General features: G+C 43.5%; 1 protein-coding gene across 12 annotated transcripts in view; it reads right to left on the bottom strand.

Annotated features, from left to right (window-relative positions):
• The window catches only part of TNRC6B (trinucleotide repeat containing adaptor 6B), a 203,461-nt gene extending 182,383 nt beyond the window's left edge, over nt 1-21,078 (bottom strand). For 9 of the 12 annotated variants that reach the window (XM_067559532.1, XM_067559534.1, XM_067559539.1 and 6 more), the window contains exon 1: nt 20,998-21,078. In XM_067559532.1, coding sequence (XP_067415633.1) covers nt 20,998-21,064 — 67 coding nt within the window. In that variant the 5' untranslated portion in view covers nt 21,065-21,078. Of the gene's footprint in view, nt 1-19,805; nt 20,762-20,799; nt 20,978-20,997 lie in introns of those variants that run through there. The other 3 variants (XM_067559538.1, XM_067559540.1, XM_067559537.1) reach the window with 2 other exon arrangements.
• Nucleotides 21,079-22,524: the final 1,446 nt, after the last annotated feature.

Genomic DNA, 22,524 nt, shown 5'->3' with positions numbered 1-22,524 from the left:
AGATGCTACCAGAATTCGCCCAAGATCACCTTTCCAATGGCCCTTCCCAAAATGGTAATGTTAGAGGCTGGATATTAAGGGCTTGTCTACAAGAACAATTAGTTTGTGGCATGCAGGAGTGTGGCTCTACCATGTGCTATCCTGCTGCGAACTAACCATCCATGTGGACCCTGCTGATGTGCATTAACAGTTGTTAATGCACGTTGACCCTAGTCCTACTTCAAAGAGGACTAGATCAAAACGTGTTAATGAACTGTTACTGCACTGCAACAGGATCCACATGGACAGTTAGTCCACAGCAGGTTAGTACATGGCAGATTCCCACCCCAGCTTGCCACAAACTAGAAGTTCTTGTAGATAAGCTCTGCGTGCTATGTCAAGTGATTGTGTTTTGAGCTAGGGCCAGACCACAGCATGTTATGGGTTGCTAGCAGCGCTCTCCTCATGGATGCATGAATTAATCTCCACAATACTCTGCCCTGCATGCCCTGCTGGTTTTTAACAGTGTATCTACTATCTACCATTGAATGAAAATCAGGGAAGACAGGATATTCATTTGCTCCCTCCTGTTTTGATAGTGCTACACAGAACTAGAGACTGTCCTGAATGTGACCAATGGTGTCAAGTAGTTTAAAAGACTAAAACCTAATGAAGGCAGACTGGATTAATCAGACAAACCACCAAGTAGAGCAATTCTGCTGAGATGGACTTCATAGATACCATGGCACAGAAGTAAAGTCTTAGTTTCTATCATAGCTATGACCTAGGAATAAAAACAAAAACAAAACAAAAAACACACACCCTTATGATGCAATCCTTCAGATTAAGCATCCATTTCTGCCAACCATGTTCTAATTGGGACTTAAAAGATCTACCTGAATAAGTAGGAATTTTACCAAGATCTAGTGGAATGGATATGACTGCTGAATCTGGAGGATATTAAAGAGAAGCAACTAAAGTTATACATTTTTGAATCAGCAAGCCCAGATAACTTGTAGCCAAGCGTTTTAAAAGAACTGGCTGAGGAGCTCATTGGACCATTAATGTTGACTTCCAATAAGTCCTGGAACACTTGGAAAGTTCCAGAGGACTGGAAGAAAGCTAATGTTGTGCCAAGTTTTAAAAAGGGTTAACAGGATGATCCAAGCAATAATAGGCCTATCAACCTGACACCAATCCCAGGCAAGATAATGGAACAGCTGATACAGGACTCGATCAATCAAAAATTAAGAGGGTAATGTAATAAATGCAGATCAACACTGGTTTATGGAAAATAGATCCTGTCAAACTAACTTGATATCTTTTTTTATATAATGACATTGCAAGTTTGATTGATAAAGGTAATAGATGATGCAATATACTTTGACTTGGTACCACACATTTTCATTAAAAACTAGAATGATATAAAATTAACATGGCACACATTAATGGATGAAAAACTGGCCTGCTGGTAGGTCTCAAAATGTAACTGTAAATTGGGAATCATCAAGTGGGTGTATTTCCAGTGCTGTCCCACAGAGATCAGTTCTGGGCCTCCTATGCTATTTAACATTTTTATGAATGATTTGGAAGAAAACAAAATCACCACTGGTAAAGGTTGTAGATGACAAAAACTGGGGGAGTGGTAAATAATGCAGAGGATGGGTAACTGAGACCATGATCTAGATTACTTGGTGAGCTGGGCACAAGCAAATAATGTGTGTTTTAATATAGCTAAATGTCAATGTATATATCTAGGAACAAAGAATGTAGGCCATAGTTACTGGACAGGGGACTCTTTCAGAATCACTGCTTCCCAGGATAAAGATTTGGAAGTGGAGGGGTCGTGGTGGATAATCAGCTGAACATGAGCTCCCAATGTGATGCTGCAGCCAAAAGTTCTAGGAGGCATGAACAGGGGAATCTCAAGTAAGAGTAGATAGGTTATTTCACCGCTGAATTTCGCACTAGTGAGACCACTGTTGGAATAGTGTATCCAGTTCTAGTGTCCACAATTCAAGAAGGATGTTATAAATTGGAGAGGGTTCAGAGAAGAGCAACTAGTATGATTAAAGGATTAGAAAACATGCCTTATATCAGTGGTTCTCAACGAGGGGTACATGTAACCTTGGGAGTATGCAGAGGTCTTCAAGGGGGTACATCAACTCATCTAGGTGTTTGCCTAGTTTTACAACAGGTTACATAAAAAGCACTAGCAAAGTCAATAGACAAACTTCATACAATGACTTGTTTATACTGCTCTATATACTATACACTGAACTGTAAGTACAATATTTATATTCCAATTGATTTATAATTATATGACAAATATGAGAAAGTAAGCAATTTTTCAGTAATAGTGTGCTGTGACACTTTTGTATTTTTATGTTTAATTTTGTAATCAAGTAGTTTTTAAGTGAGATGAAACTTGGGGGTACACAAGGCAAATCAGACTCCTGAAAAGAGTACAGTAGTCTGGAAAGGTTGAGAGCCACTACCTTATCTAGTGACATACTCAAGGACCTCAATCTATTTAACTTAAAGAAAAGAAGGGGTGACTTGGTTATAGTCCATAAGTATCTACATGGGGAATAAATACTTGATAATGGGCCCTTCAATCTGGAAGAGAAAGGTATAACATGATCCAATGACTGGAAGTTGAAGCTATTTCCAGTCTGAATTTGTTCTAAGGTGTAAATCTTTTACAGTGAGGGTAATTAACCACTGGAACAATTTACTCAGCGTCATGATGGACTTTCCATCACTGACAATTTTTAAATCAAGATTGGATGTTTTTCTAAAGGATATGTTTTAGGAATTATTTTGGGACGTTTATGGCCTGTGTTATACAGAAGGCAAGACTAGATGATCACAATGGACTCCTTTGGCCTTGGAATCTACTGATACCATCCCAGAAACAAGCAAGAGAAAGAAAGAAGCAAAATGACCCAAATGTCACTTCTTTAATAGAATGAAAGGAAAACAGAAAATACATGGGCCCTAGCCACTTGCTCTTTTATTTATGTGAGTGAACCACAACAAAAGTACGTTCCCAGTGCTCTCAATGTCCAATCACAAGCAAAAAATCAGATTCAGAGAGTGTCAACTAACACTAATATTTAGAAACCATTCAGTAACAACTCATAGTGGACATAAAGAAGTCAGGTCTTGTACCAATGGACTAATGTGTGCCTCTATAATGTAATCTGAAATCCCTGTGCAGGAAACCCTATGAGTTTCCAGCTTGCAGAACTGAAAGGAGCAGTCCATGATTAGAGGGGAAGCTGGGTTCCTCTAAGATCCTTTCCTCCCCTCCACCTCTAAACAACAAACTATCAAGGAAAATAGCACAGATTTATTCAACATATGGCTGTATTTCTCTCTAGACTATGGAATACCCTTTACAGAGGATTTCATGGCAACAGCAACTCCTGAAAGTACAGCTTCTCTGTGAAAGTAGAAGAAGAAATGGCTTCTTCTACAGAAGTGGTTCCCAAGTCATGGCCCATGGGGTCTTTGAAAGTGGCCCACCACTCCTCTCCTGCTGGCTGCAGAAGGGAGCCATTGCCTAAAGACCCAGGCAGAGCACTGCCACGGGGCTATAAGACCAGTGCAGCCTCCTTGCTGCAGCCAGGGGGATGGGAGATCAGCACCTCTCCTCCCCCTGGCTGTAGCAAGGAGCATGGAAAAGTGCTCCACCTGGGTCCCTAGGCGGTGGGGTCCCTACTGGAGCCAGAGGGAGGGGAGCACTGATCTCCCATCCCCCTGGCAGCAGAAGGGAGCCACTGCCCAGGGACCCAGGTGGCGCGCACAGGGTTACAGGACATGTGCAGTTTCCCTGCTGCAACCAGGGGAACAGGAGATCAGTGAGGAGGAAATCATCCTTCCATCTGGCTGCAGTGGTGGCGGGTGGGAAAGTGGGGGGGCTGGCAGAGGCTGGCGGCCTTTCAGGGTTGTAAAAATTATATCTGTGGTCCTCGAGCCGAAAAGGTTCGGAACCACTGCTCTACAGGGTCTGGGGCAGTAAATCACATGCACACACAAAAGTGAGTAGGAAACTCTACAGGCTAAAAAACTCGTAATGTGAGCTATTCCTCCATGGTGAGGATGGACCCTTGGATTGCATTTTGGGTATTTATCCTAAGCTGAAGGAGGAACAGTATTACACCATCATCACTAAGCTGGGCAGTGTCAAATTCCATTTCAAATAATTCAGATTTCAGGGCACCGCACACCACATGACTGGCATGAAAATATGAACCATCTCTAAGCAAAAGTGTTCTAAAACAGGCAGCTAATAGCAACACAGGCAACCTGAACAGCTCTGTACAATTTAGTGAAATTGTTCCAGTTGCAGTAGTTCAAGCACTATACAAAAAAAAAAAAGTTTATTACAAAAGGTAAAATTGAACAGGTCGCAGGTTTTTAAAATTCAGTTATGTTGGCTGGCTACAGCTTATAGTTAATGAGCAACATGGTGAAGTGACAAACCATTCTTGTCATGGAACTAGCTGTCAAACTGAAATGTTTTCTTCTCAGCTTCTGGCATTAACTAAAAGCATTCTGAATGTGGTTTTCATACAAACAATCTCTGGCTAGGAGCACTCCATTGGGAGACAAAAAAAGGGGTCTTTGCTGCCATCATGGCTCAAATATCTTACTGCTAAATGGGTAAATGCTTGACAGCAGGGAGTTTAGTTTGAATCCCAGTCGTGACTCATGTGCCGGAACGATTCCAACAAAGCAACTATAAGCTTGCTCTATACTCAATAGGCCTCAGACTGCCTAAAGACATGTCACAGAAAGCAACTGTTATCATAGCCACAGAAAAATCTCATTTCCATGGTTAGGATATTCTAAAGGTGACAAAGTCATTTATGATTTTAAAATGATAACACAAGAAACCTTATGTTTTCTCAGCTATAGTCCAGGTCCTGTTTGGCCTGATTCAACATTTACAGAGTTTACTGTAGAATCAATCCCCTGGTCACGGAAGTGCTTCTTTGCTTTGTTTGGCTTGGCTTTCACAAGGCTGAACAGAGAAATGGAACTTCTGATGAATAAGAAGGACTAAGGAAGAAGAGGGAAAGTACATCTGCCAGTTGCCAGAAGAGTTAGAATCCCTCATCTCCACCCAATACAGCAAACTCCCTCTCTTCTCATTAGTTAGCGGCAGAGGAGCAGGATTCCCAGCTCCAGCTGCCAGAAGGAAAGGAAGCACCACCTTTCAAATAGAAAGAAAGAGTAAGGGATGGTAAAAATCCACCACCCCTCCCAGCACCCAGGAGAGAAGAATTATATTCTACTTATTTCTATAAACCATCACCACTACACACTGCAGCAAATTTAATTTTGACAGAATAAAAAGCCTAGAAAAATATTTGGTTTGTTTTTTTTAAACTGGTTTACAGTGTATTTCATTCAATATGAACATCCACCAATTCTCAATCATGCTTCCTGAACTAGTACTGAAAATGATCTAACTGCTAATGTAGATGAGACAAAACTATTTTCAACGGTGATGTAGAAATTGATTTTCTAGGCTAGATAGGGCTTCAGACATTCAGTATTATTAATAATACTGAAAGATCTCTCAAGGCACAAAGCAGGAAAAGACTACATAAAAAACTGTGTCATTACTCCACACACACAAGATATTGACCCTCAGATCATGTGTCTTGGAGCGATTTACATCAGTCACTGCCAAAATGAAAATGGTACTGCCAGTTCATATTACAGAGAAAAACACTGCCGAGGACTTTAACCTCACTTTGCTAAACAGAAACTACAATGCTACCAGCTCAATAAAAAGGAGGTTACTTACTGTAACTGATGGTTCTTCGAGAGGCATGGTCCCTATCTGGATTCCATACATGGATGTGTATGCACACCATGCACCAGAGCGGGAACTGTTTGTAGTAGTCTCTGCTGAGCCGCACACTGTGCGTGGTCTACATGGTTGCATCTGAGGTCTTATGAGGCCACACAGGTCGCCACCCCCTCAATTCCCTCTTATTGGCAGGCTGCAAGCCCATAGCAGAAGGGATTGGGGGGGGAGGGAGAGCAGGATTAGAATCCAGATAGTGACCACACCTCTCAAAGCACCATCAGTTACAGTAAGCAACCTCCCTTTCTTCAAGTGCTGGCCCCTATGTGAATACCATACGTGGGTAGCATAGCAAACAGTATCCAATTTGGTGGTGGGAGCGAGGGCTCAGTAGAAGTAAGAGTTTGTAGTATTGCTCAGCCCACTGCCACATTTGCCACTGCCAAGAGGGAGAGGGCCTAATGAGCAGTCAATGTGTGGATGGAGGACCACATTGCTGCTTTATAGATGTCCTGCCATGGGATGTCTGAGAGTAAGGCTGACGTGGTATCCTGTGCCCTTGTAGAGTGGATAGTGATGCCCGGTGGTGGAGAGGCTCGTGAAAGGGAGTAACACTCTGTGATGCAGTGGGAGATCCATTTAGAGATGCGCTGGGAAGACAGAGTGCGGCTTCTGCAGTGTTCTGCTATAGCAATAAAGAGCCTGGGTTAGACTCGGAAAGCGCAGGTACATTGTAGGTAGTAGGCTAGTGCATGGCAGATGTTGAGCGAATGTGCCCTGGTGGAAGTATGTTGCTTAGGGTAGAAGGTTGGAAGATGGAGGACTTGATTGAGGTGGAACTGTGAAGCCACCTTGGGGAGGAAATTGGGGTGGCATCATAGGGAGACCTTACCCCTATGGAATATTGTGGACAGTGGGTCTGCCATCATGGCTGCCAGTTCACTGACTCGTCTGGCGGACGTGATGGCTATTAAAAAAAATCACCTTCATTGATAGGTCCGTGAGTGAACATGTGGCTAGAGGCTCAAAGGGCTGCTTGGTGAATATTGAGAAGACAAGATTAAGGTCCCACAGGGGAGTAGGTTTTCTTATCAAGGGAAAGGTGTTGAGGAGGCTGTGGAGGAAGTAAGCCGTGGCTGGATGGGCAAAGACCAAGACCCCATCCACTGCTGGAAGGAAATCACTGATTGCTGCCAGGTGTGTCTGGACTGAGGAGTGAGCGAGGCCAGAACAGCACAGGGTAAGAAGGTATTCTAGGATCGTTGGAATGCATACTGTGTTCAGGGTGTGATAGCTGGGTGCTGTCCACTCCACGAAGCAGCGCCATTTGGCTTGGTAACATGGCCTGGTGGAGGAGCGGCAACTGTGGTTAAGTACGTCCCTCAGCCGTGTAGAGCACCTCCATTCTACCACCGAGCCCCATCCAAATACCAGGCCATGAAGTGAAGAGGCTATGGGATGGGGTGGCAGATCTGGCTCCCTTGGTGAGTGAGAAGATTCAGGAGAGGAGGAAGGCGTACTGGTGGGCAGATAGAAAGGCGAAGAAGCTCTGTGAACCAGTATTGGCAGGGCCAGAAGGGGGCTATGAGTATGAGGGTTGCCTGGTCCTGCTTCACCTTGGGGAATACTTCCAGGAGAAGCGGGATGGGAGGAAAAGCATAACGTAGGTCTATTGTCCAGGGAAGAGTAACCATGCAGACTCGGAATTTCTGGATAAATCAGTTCAACACCCACAGATCCAGAATGGGTGAAGGTCTCCCCCCTTTTTAAGTATGACTTGCACCACTGTTTAGAAATATGTGAAGTTGTATCAGTGGGAAACTTGATTTAAATCAATTATTTTCTCTTGGTGATTTAAATCAATCCACTCTGCTTTGAAGTGACAGACTGTGGCACAGAGAAAAGTTTTTAATAAAAATACAATTTTAGCCTTTGATACTGCAAACACTGATACACAAGCTTAACTTTAACCACAAGCAGTCCCATTGAACGGCTTGTGTGCGTGTAAAGTTTCATACCTGCATAAGTGCTTGCAGGATCAGAACCTTAATTTTCTATCTTTTTCCTATAGCAGCTTTGTAAAAACCATACCAACAGTGGCATGTAAAAAAGCCAGTATTTATTATTTAGACCAAGATATTCAAAAATGAATAATTATTTTTAGTGCTTAAATTCTGGGTACCTAAACAGAGATATTTTTAAAGGGGTCAGAATTTTCAGAGGGTGGGTGCTAAGTACTTTCTGAAAAATCAGGCTCCTTTAAGAAATCTAAAATTAGAACCTAAAAACTGAGGCACCCAAAACTGCTGGTCACTTTTGAAAACCGTGGCCCTAGTTCATTATGAATTTTAATCTAAAGCTGAGATAGCACAAATTTTCAAGTTGAGGCTTTGTAAAACTAACACTGTTTAAGAATCAAGTCCTTCAAAACCATTATTTAAGTCAGTTTCTCAACCTATGGGTACATGAGACACAGGCAGGGGGTACGCGGCAAAAAACCCAGTGAAGGGAGACGGGCAGCATCTGCCGACTTCTGGGGAAGCCAGGCGGCAGCCACCTGCTTCCTGCCCAGTCCCAGCTGGGAGGCAGGTGGCAGCTGCCGGCAGGCACCGGTTTCCTCCCTGGTCCCACCTCCTAGCTGATAGGTAGATGGCAGGCGCCCCAGTCCTGGGAAATTGGGCGGCAGCCACCAGCTTTTTGGTATGCTGGGCGGCAGCCGCCTGCAGCCTGCCCAGTCCCAGCTGGGAGCCCGGCGGCAGCCTCCTGCACCCTGCGAGCTGGGCTCACAGCTGGATGGCTGCCACCCGTGCCTTGACTCTGAGCCAAGAGACAGCCTCCCACACCCTGGCTTAAAGATGGGCAGCAGCTGCTGCTGCCTGCCTACATCCCTGGGTCCCAGCCTGCACAGAAGCCTCCTCCGCCCCAGCTCAGAGCAGGTGGCAGTCACCCACCTCCTGGGCTGGCAGCCGCAGTGGCAGCCACCTTCAACTTGCCCAGGTGGCAGGTCCACTCCCTGGCTCAAAGCCCAGCGCCCAGAAAGCCACATGGAGAGCCCAGCGGCTTGCCCAGTCCTGAAGCTGGGCTCTACCCGCAAGCTTACTTATCAATTTCACTGCTCTAGCTGAGCAATGAAATTGACAACTGACAGCCCTAGATTTTACCAGCATAAAAATCTTAAGAGGGGCCCACACAGTGTGAACTGCCCCAAGCCCGCCCCCGCCCCCAGGGATGGTCACGGGGAGTGTAGCTATCCACTCTGCTATACCTCACAAGTTCCTGCCTGTGTGAGGAGAACACCACATAACCCTGCCATCAGGCCGTAGTGATTGGCTGGCGTTGACCTTTGCTTCTTTATGGAGGAAGGGGAGAAAGAAAGAGGGGAGAAACAGCAGGGGGGTTTGTGATCTGTCACAGCGTTGCAGAACTCAGAACTCTCCTGCTTTACGAGAAATACAGTCATCCAGCGGTAAAGGGGAAAAAGATTGTATTTCTCAGAGTGGAAAATTGAGTGTTGGGGTACTTATTAAAATTTTCAGAAATTAGGGGGTACTTGCTACTTAAAAGATTGAGAAACACTGATTTAAGTCATCAAGACTTAAACTGCTCTATCCTGCTTATACCAGTTTAAACCAGAGAAAGACTTGACTTAGGGCTCGTCTACACTACAGAGTTTTGTTAACAAAAGCTGACATTTGTCGACAAAATAGCAGAAGTGTATGACTGAAATGCTCCTTCCATCAACAACTCCCCTGCTATGCCGACATAATAAAACCACCTCAACGAGAGGTGTTGGCCACAGGCTTATGCTGGTGTAGTTAGGAAAAGGCAGTGTAAGGAACACAGGTCTACACTGACATCAACTGTTGGCTGTCAGTCATTCTTGTCAATTTCACAGCTGAAGAAAGCCAGGCATCTAGAAAAGCCCAGCTGCCCCCCACTTCGCTGGAGAGCTGAGCAGCTTCCCCCCAACTCCTGGCTAGAAGGGTGAAACACTCCAGGTGGCTTCCCCCAGCTCTCAGCGGGGAGGGACGTGAGAAGACCCAGGCGACTTCTCTGCCTGCTTCCCAACTGGAAGTTGGGCAGCCTGGTCAATCTCATGGTTGAGCCTCCTGTTGTATGGTGCAGAGCCAGGCAGGGAGGGAGATGGAGCAATGTCAGGGTGTCCCCTCCCCCTACCAGTTTACAAGTCTCCCTGAGGTGGGGTGAGGAAAGAGGGGGATATCAGCTGTCCGTGCACCAGCTTCTGTCTCAAAATTGGTTGCTTCCAGCTGCTGTCTGAACTTAAAGAGACAGCATGAAGAGACACTTATTGTCTCCCACACTCTGGCGCTGTCTCTCCCTCTCACACAAACATTCACTCCCTGTCTCACACACTCCCTCCCCCTCCCCTTACCCTTCTGTGGGCTTCTTGTGTTTGTGTTCAGCAATGTCAGTTTTGCTGATAGGGCAGTTGAAAAGTGGCTGACAATCTAGTAGGATGCCCATGGAATGATGGGGCTCAGAAACCATCATGTGATGCTGTGCCTGCCTTCCCCATGAGGCACTGCAAACCTTTCCTAAAGCACCCTGCATGCAGTTGCAGAGTGGGATAGCTACCCACAGTACACTGCTCCATTTTGATGCAAAGACTGCTATTGTGAATGCACTCCACTGACACAAGCATAGTGAGGACATGCAACAGTGACTTTTACAGCGGTGGCTGTATACCAGCATAACTTGTGACGACAAAACTCTGTAGTGTAGACAAGGCCTTAATCTATGTCATTCATCTCAGTGAGGTGTTAACAATTTAGACATTGTCTTTGCTTAAAATATTAGCAGTGAAATAGTTAACCTTGTCAATCAGCCAGAATGCTTACCCAATACTCAACAAGGTAGAATTTAGAAACAGACGAGACCTACTATGTCATTTTATTCATGTCTTAGGGCTATCATCAGATTGTTCCCTATAGTATGTTTTCCAAAGCTTTGTTATCTAATTTTAAAAATGTTTCAGACAATGGGACTTCCACCTCTTTCTTGAGACACTTCTGCAAACCCTAACCAACTTCTTTCTCACCCTTAGGAATTCTTTTCTTAATTTCAATCCATTATCCCAGGGATCAGGGGGGTGCAGGTGGAATAGAGGAATCAGGCAGCCAACAAACGGGTGAGAAAGGACTAGAAGGGGCAACAGCCAACTGGGGGAGATGAAAAACAGGAGGAGTCACCAAAGGAGGAAGAAAAATATTTTCCACTTCCATCAACCTCTTCAAATGCTGTTGACAAAAGGAGGCAGCCACAGCCAATGAGAGAGAGCTAAGACACTAAATCATATGCAAGGAAAACTAAGAGGAAACAAAAAAAAATTAATCCATGATATGGAATATTCAGTGTTGCCAACTTTTTGGATATTACTACAACTAACACACTGTGATGTGTTTTTTCCTCAAATGCCAGATGCTAGAATCATGCTACTGCATGACAAACTCAGCTTTCACTTAAAAAAAAAAAAAAAAAGAAAAAAAGGTTTCTCTACAACAATGAGGGGAAGAAAAAAGATTTAATATATAAAGCAAGGGTACACACTAAATGCCAGAAAACAAGAAGGCAAAGAAGAAGATTCAAATTTTTTTTGTTTGTTTTTTTGTTTTTAATCTCATGATTTTCAATATAGCCTTATGATTCGGAGGGGCCACATTCATGAAAGTTGAACTTCTGGAATTGGCAATACTTCTTAGGCTCCAGTATACAGTTAATATAGTGGTCTTCAACCTATTTACTGTAGTAGGCAACATATGTAGCTCTCCGTTACGTGGGATGCATCCACACAATATATAATAAATACTACCTGTACATCACTTAATATCACTGTAAGTCACTTAAAAACTGGGCTTCTTTTGGGCTAATCTGTTTATTGAAATAAAAGTTTTTTTCTGTTAACACATTGGTCTATAGAGGTGTGACTGAGTGGGTGTGCATGTGTATGAAAATGAGCAACTGTGTGTAGGTGAAAGTTGCATGAAACAGACGCAGAGGGCATTAGAGACCTGTAGCAAAGTGCAGGGAAGGCGGGGGGTGGGGGGTGAGGGGTGGGGGGATTAGCAGAGATTGCAAGAAGAATAGCAAACTGACTTTTTTTTTTTTTTTAAATTGCTGGGCCGCAGCTGAGTGCTAACTGGGCTGCAAGTGGCCTGCGGGTTGAGAACCACTGAGTTAATACATCAGAAGAAAATAATTTTTACCAATATTTTCCACATGGTGGAAGCTAGAATGTTAGAAAATTCAGTATATTTCTTTTCCACCAAATTTACACATTTCTCCTTCCAAATTAGTCTATTATATTAAGATGAACTTCTGTTTAAGCTTTTTTAAAGACATTCTTGTGACTAATTATCAACTAGCACTAGAGGAAATCTATTTTTCTAATATATGGAGAAAGATGGGATTTGTAACACAAATTTCTACTCAAGTCTCATTCAGAAAAAATATCACCATCAAGAGAAATACAAAGAAATTCTTTACTCTTACTTTTAAAAAAAGACATTTCTGAGATAATTGCCCTTATCCTGCACATTGCCATTATACCATCAACAGAAGGTGGATGAGCAGCTTAAGAAATGGCCCAATACCAAAGTTTGATCCTTAAAGGACAGCACCATTTTTTTTCCCCTCTAAATTTCATTTTTAAATCACAGCATCACATCCTGTTCTCAAGGGCTTATGTAATATCATACAAACATCTGGTATTGTTAAGTGTAGCTATAACTCTCACTTTTTTAAAAATCATAACCCAAACACATGGACCTAACATTGAGAGGCGTATGATGGGCAAGATAGCAAAGGAAAAGCTACCTTCTTTAAAGAAAGAGACTTCTCCAATGCAGAAAGATTTGAAACACAAAAATTTTCTTCCTCATTTATATTTGTGACTCCAGTGACAATTCACATGTGCCTTGATACATGATTTCCCAGATACCGTCAGATACTTCTTTTGCGCCCACCCTCCTCACAACAAAAAAGATTCATCTACATTTAGCACAATGCCTATCCTTTGACCAAAACAGCAAACAAGGCATACATGCACGCACACAAACGCAATGCATAAAGAAATACCACCTTATGCAACTAATATTGATACATACACAAAGTAAGTTAAACATACATATCCATCCAAAAGCAGACAGTCTGCATAATGATTAAAATATAACTAAGTTTATTACAGGTTTATTTTGATGACGTAAATATTCCTAAAAACATGGAGAATGCCTTTCATGGCTAGCTTCCAAGTCCCTGTAATCTATGTTTTAAAACACATTTCTCTAGTGGTTGAGCCATTACAGTCTACTGTGTAAATATACATTAAACAAAGCATCACTGTCTATTATGTACATTTGTATTCTTCTTTGGAGATTTTTTTTCAGGTGAATCTTGAAAAGATAATTAAAAAATATATTCTTGACACACAATTAAAGGCCCTTTGTGCTAATCCATATGACGTTTCTATGCTTATGCCAATGGTAGAAGAAGAGGTCTATTTTTTCAAGCTTCTCTTTTTGTTTCCTCTGTTGTATGGTTAATTTTATCACCCCCGATTGTACTTTATCTAAAAGCCACATGATATGTTTGTGAAGACATTTGTTGCATGCTCTCTGTTTTGAGGGTTTGTTATTTGGTTTGTTTTTTTAAATGACTCAACAATGAGATTTAAGACAGTCAAGCAGGAATAATTTGTCATTAAGGGATATATGCTAATAGCTAGAAGACTGCATCCAAAACTCCAGACTTACACTTTATAATCAAACTTTAACTGAGAATTTTTAAAATGTTTATTTACAACATTTCCTCTCCAGAATGGTGAGCTATCAGAAATGGAAATAATGACCTTATGGACCCACCAGGAGACATGTGGAAATACTATAAGAGCCATTATAAAAAGGTATGTTAATTTCAAGCTCCATAAGAAACAAGTGGAAAATTAAGCATATACTAAATGGAAAAGGGCAAAACTGACAGAGAATTTTATTTTCTGATAAATGGCTTGTCTATACAGGAAGGGCTGTGAATTTAAGCTGCTATAGTATACAGGTATAACTCCCCATGTAGACACACTCATTCCGGGATAACGGTGCCTTTTTCCAGTTAACATGTCATTTTGTAAGTGGTTTAAACTAAAATGAAAAAAAGCCACTCTTATTCTAGAATAAGCATGTCCACATGGGAGAGTTACACCCAAATCACTATAATTGATACTGTATCAGGATAACTGGAGAAAAACAAATGTATTGTGTAGACAAGCCCTCAAATGTTATAAATGAACATAAATTAAAAACTATTAAAAAAAGAATAGGGGGCAGTTTCCTGAAGCTACTATCTCATGAGACACATATAATGGCTACCTTACTAGAAATAATTTTCAGTTGCTTAAAATTCAAGAATGCACTGAGATTCATTTGGGAGTGAAGAAAAAGAGAGGGCTAATTTCAGCCCTTAATCAGAAGTTCAAAGCTACACTATTTTCCGTTAAGGATCATAAAGATTACACAAGACTCTGCTATAGCTAGTGAGTGTTTTTACCTACTATGTTAACTTTTGGATATCTTTATTATGGAATTGTTTTGTGAGTAGTATGAACCCAGCCATCTGAAATGTTTCCACTGTACAGCTAAAGAAGGTCAAATCCCTGTTTTCTTTCCATCGCAAAGAACGGGATTAAGTAAAGTATCATTATGAAGGCTTCCAAATCACAGAAGTGTCAAATTGTTGAGTACTGAAGCAGATTCTACAGAAGGCTGCATGAAGAAATGAGAAAATAAAAAGTGCTCTAAGTTAAACCAAGATTCTCCAGGAGCAATCAGACTGCAAAAGTTTTAGGATCAATGCCAGGGTAGAAATGAAATAAAAGGTTTTCAAACACACTCAGTGAACTATCTTGTGAAGGAAGTTTACACAACTACACCTATCAATTGGTGACACCTTCTAGCAAAGGAATAAAAACAAATGTAACATGCTGGATCATCACTGAGGTGCGGATAATTCTCAAAGCTTGCCAACCTCACTGTTTCCATGTATTCCCCCGACTGTCTATATCCATCTGTTGTCTCTTGTCTTAATCTTGGATTGTAAACTCCTTGGGGCAAACATTGCCTTTTAGTTATGTGTTTGTACAGCACATACCATAATGGGATACTGGTCCATGACTGGGGTTCCGTGGCACTATGGTAATACAAATAATATTGGTTTAAAAAAAAAATCACATGCCTAACCAAATTAGTAATACTGGTTCAAAAACCTGTGCCTAGATCAGGCATTAGTGTTTTGCTTAGAATAAAAGCTTTATAGTAACTAGTCCACATGCAGATGCATTAGGCAAGCATGTTCTAATCGTATGAAACTCAGGGCATCTATACCAAAACTTTCACTGTTTAAAGGCATGTCTTTAAACCAATTCAGTTAAATCTGTACAAAACACTACAGATGCTCTTTATTTTATTATTCAAGCTAAATAAGTATAAGCCACTCTTAAAACAAGGGCATCCACACGAGGTTTTCTGCCAGTTTAACTTAACGGATTTAGAGACAGGCTTTTAGTTACTTGCTCACATAAAGGTTTAAATCTACACTCAATTCCAAGAACTGCAGGACACAGCATCTAATCTCAGGCTATGTCTACACTGTCGGCAGCAAATTCACCACCATCAGATCGATTTATCTGGTTCAATTGAGCGGAAGTGAAGACCTGCTCAATCAATCTGAAAGTTGATTTAAGAAAACCACCTCCAGAAAAAGTAATGCTGCATCAATGGGTACGCATTTCCCGTCAGCGCAGCGTAGTGTAGACGGGGCGCAGAACAGAATTTAGGAAGTTGACGTAAATTACACAAGCTACTCTATGTAGCTTGCATAACTCCCGCCAATTACTGCCGAATTTGCCGTAAGTGTAGACCAGGCCTCAGAAGGCTGACTTAACATGCACTCTGTTCTCGCTGTCTTGAAGTAGAAATAAGATATGTAAGGCAAGACTAGAAAGACAGTCATTTAGCAAGGGTTTCCTTATGTGTGACTATTAAGACAGAAGGTAGAACCTGGAATTTGTCAGCTAGACAGAGGATGAATCTCTCTACAGCTACAAGATCTTTTTTGTAGAGTACTGTTGGATCCACTAGCATCAGGGAACTGATTTCTCATTATCAGGACTTCCGTAGTAGATCAGTCTTCACCCTCCAAGCAGCTCAGGACTCTACTAGAAATCTCCTCAGGTTTTTTTTCCTCCCATTACATGCTTCTTAATAATGCTGACAGTGAGGAGTTATGAAATGGAATTTTTAAAAGTAAATTTAAATAAAAGAGTAAGTGACTCTTACCTTCCTTCATAATTGTTATTTAGTTGCTCTTTCAAGCAACATGCTATTATTGTATCGCCTCTTTCCTAATCCTCTGTAAATCTGCCTTAAAAAACAAAAACAAAAAAAACAAAACAAAAACAAAAAAAACACACCTTTATTTTTCTGTTTGACTTCTTATCTTTTGATCCACTAATTAGCTTTTTGGCCTTTGATCCTCTCCTTCTCTGCCTGTATTTTGATTCTGTTGGTGTCTACCACTTTACGCTTTCTTTTTGACAACTCCCTCTCATGACATTCATCTTCCATTATGTTTTATAGTACCTCCTGTTTCTCTTCTCTAATTCTGATTATATATTTTTCCCACAGTCCAAAAAAGACACTGATTAAGAGAGGCTTTTTCAGTTTCTAATTGTAGTCATTTAGATATATAAAGTTTATTTATTTTAAACAGTGAAACAAACTCAGGTAAAAAGTATTCTTTCCACATCTTGCATAAATAATCCATCACATTTTCACTCATCTACACAAAATAATTTAAAATGTATTTCCTGGTTTATTTGATTTCTGAACTAGAGAGCCCACCAATCCCTAGAAATTCAATCCATATGGACTTGGTGAAACTAGTAAAGGTCATCTCCATAGTTCAATACACTGTAAACAAAGTTTATCCAAGATGAGATTACAACCCCTGCACCCATGAAAACATAAAAGCTTCAGAACCGTATACCACAATGTTCAAGCAATTGGACAAAGTTAGCAGTATCCTTGCACACAATATGCTACTGCAAGAGGGGTATGTGAAGATTGTTTCAAAAACACAAAACATTGTCTAAATGCTGTATATTCTTATTACTGTCCATTGCCTCACAAAAGGAATGAGCCACCAAATACTTGCAAGTATATCTGCTGCTCTCTAGATCACATATGTAAGAATGTTTTCACTATTTGTCTGGTGGGTACAGAGAACAGACCTGTCTAAAAGTTATCTTCTTTACTATTTTTGGTATCAGGAGAGCACTTTTTATTACACATTGAAATAGAAGGGAGGGGAGACATCAGAGAATTTCTGACTTCTACTGAACCAATCAAGGCCTAAACCAAAATATCTACTGGCAGCTTCATCTGTCTGACAGTAACAGCTGCCTAGAGCACTAAAAGCTTCCCTATATCTATTAGCCAGGCTGTAACAAAAAGATTTAGTGTCAAGTCCTACAAAAAGCAGTATTCATTTTGTTTACCAACATACACAGCTCAGGAGATGAACTATAGAATATTTTTTCCTATTAGCTTAAGCAGAGGAAAAGAACAGAACAAAGAAGAAGAGATACAATACGGGTTAGACTGGCAAAGTCTATCAGCAATGTAGCCAGAAGTCCCACAACAGATACTGTTTTTTCCAGGAGATCTTGAGCTGCAGGCTCTATTACACATCACATTGTACTTCAGTGGGACAATCACTGGATGTATGTTTTATTAAACAGCCTATAACCCATGTGTTTATGTTTAGAAGACTATTAGAACTAGAGAATGCTTATTTTCTTGTGATTCCCGTGACAGTATATTATACCAATATTTCTGAAAATACTAGAATCATTACAAAAGAATGTCAACTGACCATTTAGGCATAAAAAGTGACCTTAACAATTGTCATAAGGTGGAGGAAAAGATGTTCTAGAATCTAGAGGTTTTTAAAAATAGCCAGCATTGGGACAAAATGACATTTGGTGGTGTCAGATACTTCATATTACCTCTGCAGCATTTGTTGTAATATTATTCTTAAAGTATCACTATGAAGATGGACAATGCGGGTGCACCACAAATAAAGATAGCAATATTGATTCTGAACTCAGAAATAAAAAACGTAGAGAAAATGCTAAAGAGTAAAGTTAAGAAATCAGGCAAAAATAAATAGCTGTAAAACCTGCAGAAGTCTTGACTGATCTGTCGGTCTACAAAGGAGTACAACAAGCAACTGAGGATAAAAGGCACTGCAGAGAAGTTAAATGATTTCTTTACATCAGACTTCATCACAGAAGAAATCAGAGCAACACCTACACTTTCCAGGTAATAAAACAGTAGGTATGATCAGCATGATGTATAAACACAAGTACTGATGAAACAAAGAGTTTAAACAGCAACAAATCATCACACTCGGAAGGTGTGCATCCATGAGTTCTACAGGAATTGGAGAATGAAGTAGCTGAACTGTTTTAAAAAAAAAAAAAAAAAAAAAAAAAAAAAAACAGACTCAGGGCTGCATCCTAGGAAAACTTCAGTGCACATGAGCAGGGCCTACATGGCCCAATTAATGTGCTAGTGCACATTACTCCACTGTGTAAACAAACCCTTAGCATTTAAAATACTCTCAACCACCTCATTAGAAAATGCAAAGAATTTTCTTTATTATAAAGACGTTGAAGAGGACCTGTGCTAAAGAATTATTTTATGAGCTTGATTTGACACAGATTAATTACAAACCCAACCCTTTTACAAATGTGAACAGCAATTCTAATTTCACTAGAACAAGAATGTTAAAACAGGTTCCTTTTATATATATTTGAATTGATTTTATTGCAGCTTTCTATTTTGTGCCATCCTTTTTGGTTTACCCTTAGGCACAACAAATTATTCCCAATACTCCAGTGTGATGTCTCATGGGCCGCAGCTATGTGCTTATTGGGCCACAGGTTGAGAACCACTGCTGTAAGGCTATGTCTTCACTACATAGTAAATTCTGCTCCAGTTTGCCTAGCTCGAGTGAGAGAAAGCACACTGTGAAACAACATGCCAGCTGCACAGAGTGATTGTATTACTCCACAGAATGAGTGTTTTACCAGTTGATGAGTTGCACTAACTAGAGCTGTGGCCTATTCCCTTGATGAGACAGCCAATTCCAGATGTTAGAATCCAATTAAACTGTTATGAGCTCAACAGCTCTGTCTTATTCTGAGGTACATGAAAATGCCCATCTGTTCTTGTGCATTAGTCTACAACTGTAATGCCATGCAGATCTTCCAAATCAAGGAATTATACAAGTCACTAAGAACCATTAGCATTTTTGCAGCATCTTTCAAGAAAATATAGAGTCTTACTAAATGCAAAGGCAAGATACTCATGATTCTTAGCTAGTCATACAAGATTTTATATTAAAAGATAAAACACCTTTCATAAATATAAACATATGTGACTAGAGGAACTTGATGCTGATAATACTCTGCAAATAGCAGACTGCTTGAAATAATCTGTATATTAAAACCAAAAATGTAAAAAGCAAGATATACTTTTGACATTAAAAAACCCTCTTTATAGGAATTAAACTGGGACAGTAAATTCAATGGGTCATACTAAGCATGTCTGACTGCCCATGCACCCGGGGCCTCAGCATGACCCTTCATGCCTGATTTAGTTAAAAAAAATCCATAAACCTAGATGACCTCGGTTACATCCTATTCTTAGTCAGTCACATATATTAACATACAGAGCATCACAAAACAGGCACCTGAGAGTTTGCAAGGCACTATCCTGCAGTCAATGTTACACAGCCCTGGCAAGTTGTCTTCTCACATTTTCCTATAAACAGACAGAACTGGCTTTTGCTTGGGACACCCCGTCTTAATTTCGGTCACTCCTCCCGCCTCCTCCTACACGCACACATTTTAACTAGCAGCACGCACCATGTTAAACAAGCCCAGGGCGGTTTGTAGCGCTATCAGAAGAATCTCGGGAGTTTATCCACCACACTCAGCGAAGCAGGCTAATCTCAGCCACCCAGGGTTTCTTAGCAGCTCTTTTCGGGGGCGGCAGGGAACCAAATCAAATCTTTTCCGCTAAGAGAGGCTCCTCGTCTCGTCTCGCCCCGGTGGGTGCACGTAACACTTTAGCCTCCCGCGGGCTGCCAGGCTCTGCTCTGGTTGCCGCTGTTAGGCGGAACTGGACGCTGGCGGCCTGAGCTTTGCCCGGGGGTCAGGCGCGAGGGGAGGCTCTGCGGGTCTCTTCTGGCCTCGCACGCGCTGCCCAGGAGGCTGCTGAGGCTCGCGCGCCGCGGACAAGCAACAGCGCTGCAGACACCGCCTGGCTTTAGGGGGCGGCCTCGCGCCGACAGGGCCTCAACCTCAACCGCCCGCCAGGAGCGCGGCCCTCGGCCTCACACCTGACTCCCGCCCACTCCGGTCTGAGAGAGAGAGAGAGAGAGAGAGACCGCGCGCGGGCCCCGAGCCCGTTTCCCCTCCCCCTGGCGGAGCCGGGCGCTGCTGCTCCAGGAGTGGTGCAGCTCCTCCCTCCGCGCGGGGCGGGGCTCGGGCACCAGTTAAACCCCCGACCTGGATTCCTCGCCTCCCCTCCCCCGCGCTGAGCGGCTCCTCACCCTGCCCTGTCCCCGCGCACGCCAAGGGCGGCGCCTCAGCAGCAGTCCCCAGCCGGCCTGGCCGCCAGCGGGACCACCCGTCAGAGACCAGCAGCGAGCGGCCCACGGACACCCCTGGCCGAGCTGGGGGCCATGCCGGCCGGGGCCGGTCTCCAGCCAGATCCCCGCTGCCGCTGGGGCGGGGCCTGCCCAGACAGTGCCCAGCCCGCGGGAAAGTGACACCGCGAGGCCCGAGGGAGTGCGCGGAAGAGACTGGCGGAGGCCCCGCCGCGCTGCCTGTGCCCGGGGGCCTGTCCCACACTCACCGCCAATGAGCCGCCACCGCCGTGGTGCGCTTAGCCCCTTTCGCTTCTTCTCAGCGGCTCCTCCCTTCCCGCCCGCTTCACCCACTGGGGAAGCGCGAACCCCAGAACCAAAAAACAAAATAAAATTTAAAAAAATCAAAACTTTCCTCGCCGTCTCCCTCCCTCGAGGAGCACGAACCCAAACACACCGAGACACACCTCCGTACCGCCCCCCGCGCCGCTCATTGGACAGTGTTGCGATGACCGCTCCGCCTATTGGCCTCATTCCCTGCCCATCATCCGTTTTCACTCCTTCCTGATGTTAATTAGGTAGCGCCTTGCCTATCATATCCTCCCGCATCTCCAATTGGGCTGCGTCGACCTCACCTCCCCACCTATTGGCTAAATTCACTGACAGTCATATGTTGACACATGCCCCTCCACATAATTAATTGGCTGGAGCCGCCTCTTCCCCCTCCCCATTGGCTACAAGCCCAACCCATTGGATGAGAATACGCCCACTTCTCCCGCCTTCCAGACCGTTCATTGGGCCGTATTTTTAGTCTCTCCGACCCATTGGATGAATGCTGTGCCCATCACAAAAGTGTCCCGCCCACCGAACTATAGCTCTTGTGCTTCACGGCTGCGCACCCAGTCTTCCCAATCTCAGGTGAAAAACTATGTCAATGCCCCTTAGACACATCCACCCCCGTCCGTGCGGGTCCAGCAAGAAGCAGGGACTGTGACGAGTGTCTGTTACTAATAGAGCTACAATGTAAACACTCAGAGACGCGGCGCGCCTCCTGCCTTCGACTAGTTAACGTCAGACGGGCAACGCCGCCCCCCAGGCTCAGCACACCACAAGGCTCGCGAATCCCGATGATGCTATTTATTTCCCGCTTGCACCGCCCCCTACAGACGCCAGCGAGATTGAGACGCTATTTGGCACGGGAGGTGTCAATCTTAGTGAAGCTCGCAAGTCATTGGCGGAAGCAGTTAGGAATACTCCGCCCACCACCTTCAGCCGTTGGCATTGGCAACAACAAGCAATGGTATTGGTCGCATGAACCATAGCTATTGATGACTTAACAGGGTGGCTACCATCTAACCGCGCCTCTGACTGGACAATAGCCCTGCGCCGTTGAGCGGCACTAGCTCACCCACCCTCCGCTCAGCAAAGGGGGGCAACGGCCCAGGTCCCGTGACGTCACGTGAGTGGCGCACTCCGCAGCCGCAGTGCTGCGGTTGGTGGCTGCACGTGGCGTTGCCATGCTTGCGGCCTGAGTCCCAGGCAGAGGCGTGTAGCCGTACCAAGGCCCCGCCTCCACCCCAGTCTCAGCAAGGCCGCATCGCAGTGGCCGGGCCAACTACCGGTCCCGGCAAAGCCGTGGGTGCAGCCTTGGTGCGAAGGCGAGTTACTCTGACACAGCTCTCAGTGGTGGCGTCCTGCAGTCCCAACGTACCACGGGTCACAGAGACTTCTGTGTTGTGTAGCCTGCTGCCCAGGAGCCTGGTTTCGAGACAAGCCCTTTATTATATGAACAGGAACTAGGGATGGAAACAGGGTAGCAAACCTCTCCCGTCCTCTGTGTCGCTGCAGCCTGTGCCTGCCCTGCCCTTCCTTCCTGCCAGCCGGTTTTTTTAAAACGTAAAGGATGAAATCCTGGCTACACTGAAGTCAATGGGAGTTTTCACCTGGGCTTCAGTGGAGCCCGGATTTCCTCCTCAGTGTTTTGAAATCTTCGC

Source organism: Emydura macquarii, unplaced genomic scaffold (assembly GCF_026122565.2).
Source record: "Emydura macquarii macquarii isolate MOO-44397 ecotype Brisbane River unplaced genomic scaffold, CSIRO-AGI_Emac_v2 contig_2205, whole genome shotgun sequence".
Classification (NCBI taxonomy): Eukaryota; Metazoa; Chordata; order Testudines; family Chelidae; genus Emydura; species Emydura macquarii.
This window is presented reverse-complemented; position numbering and strand designations above follow the sequence as displayed.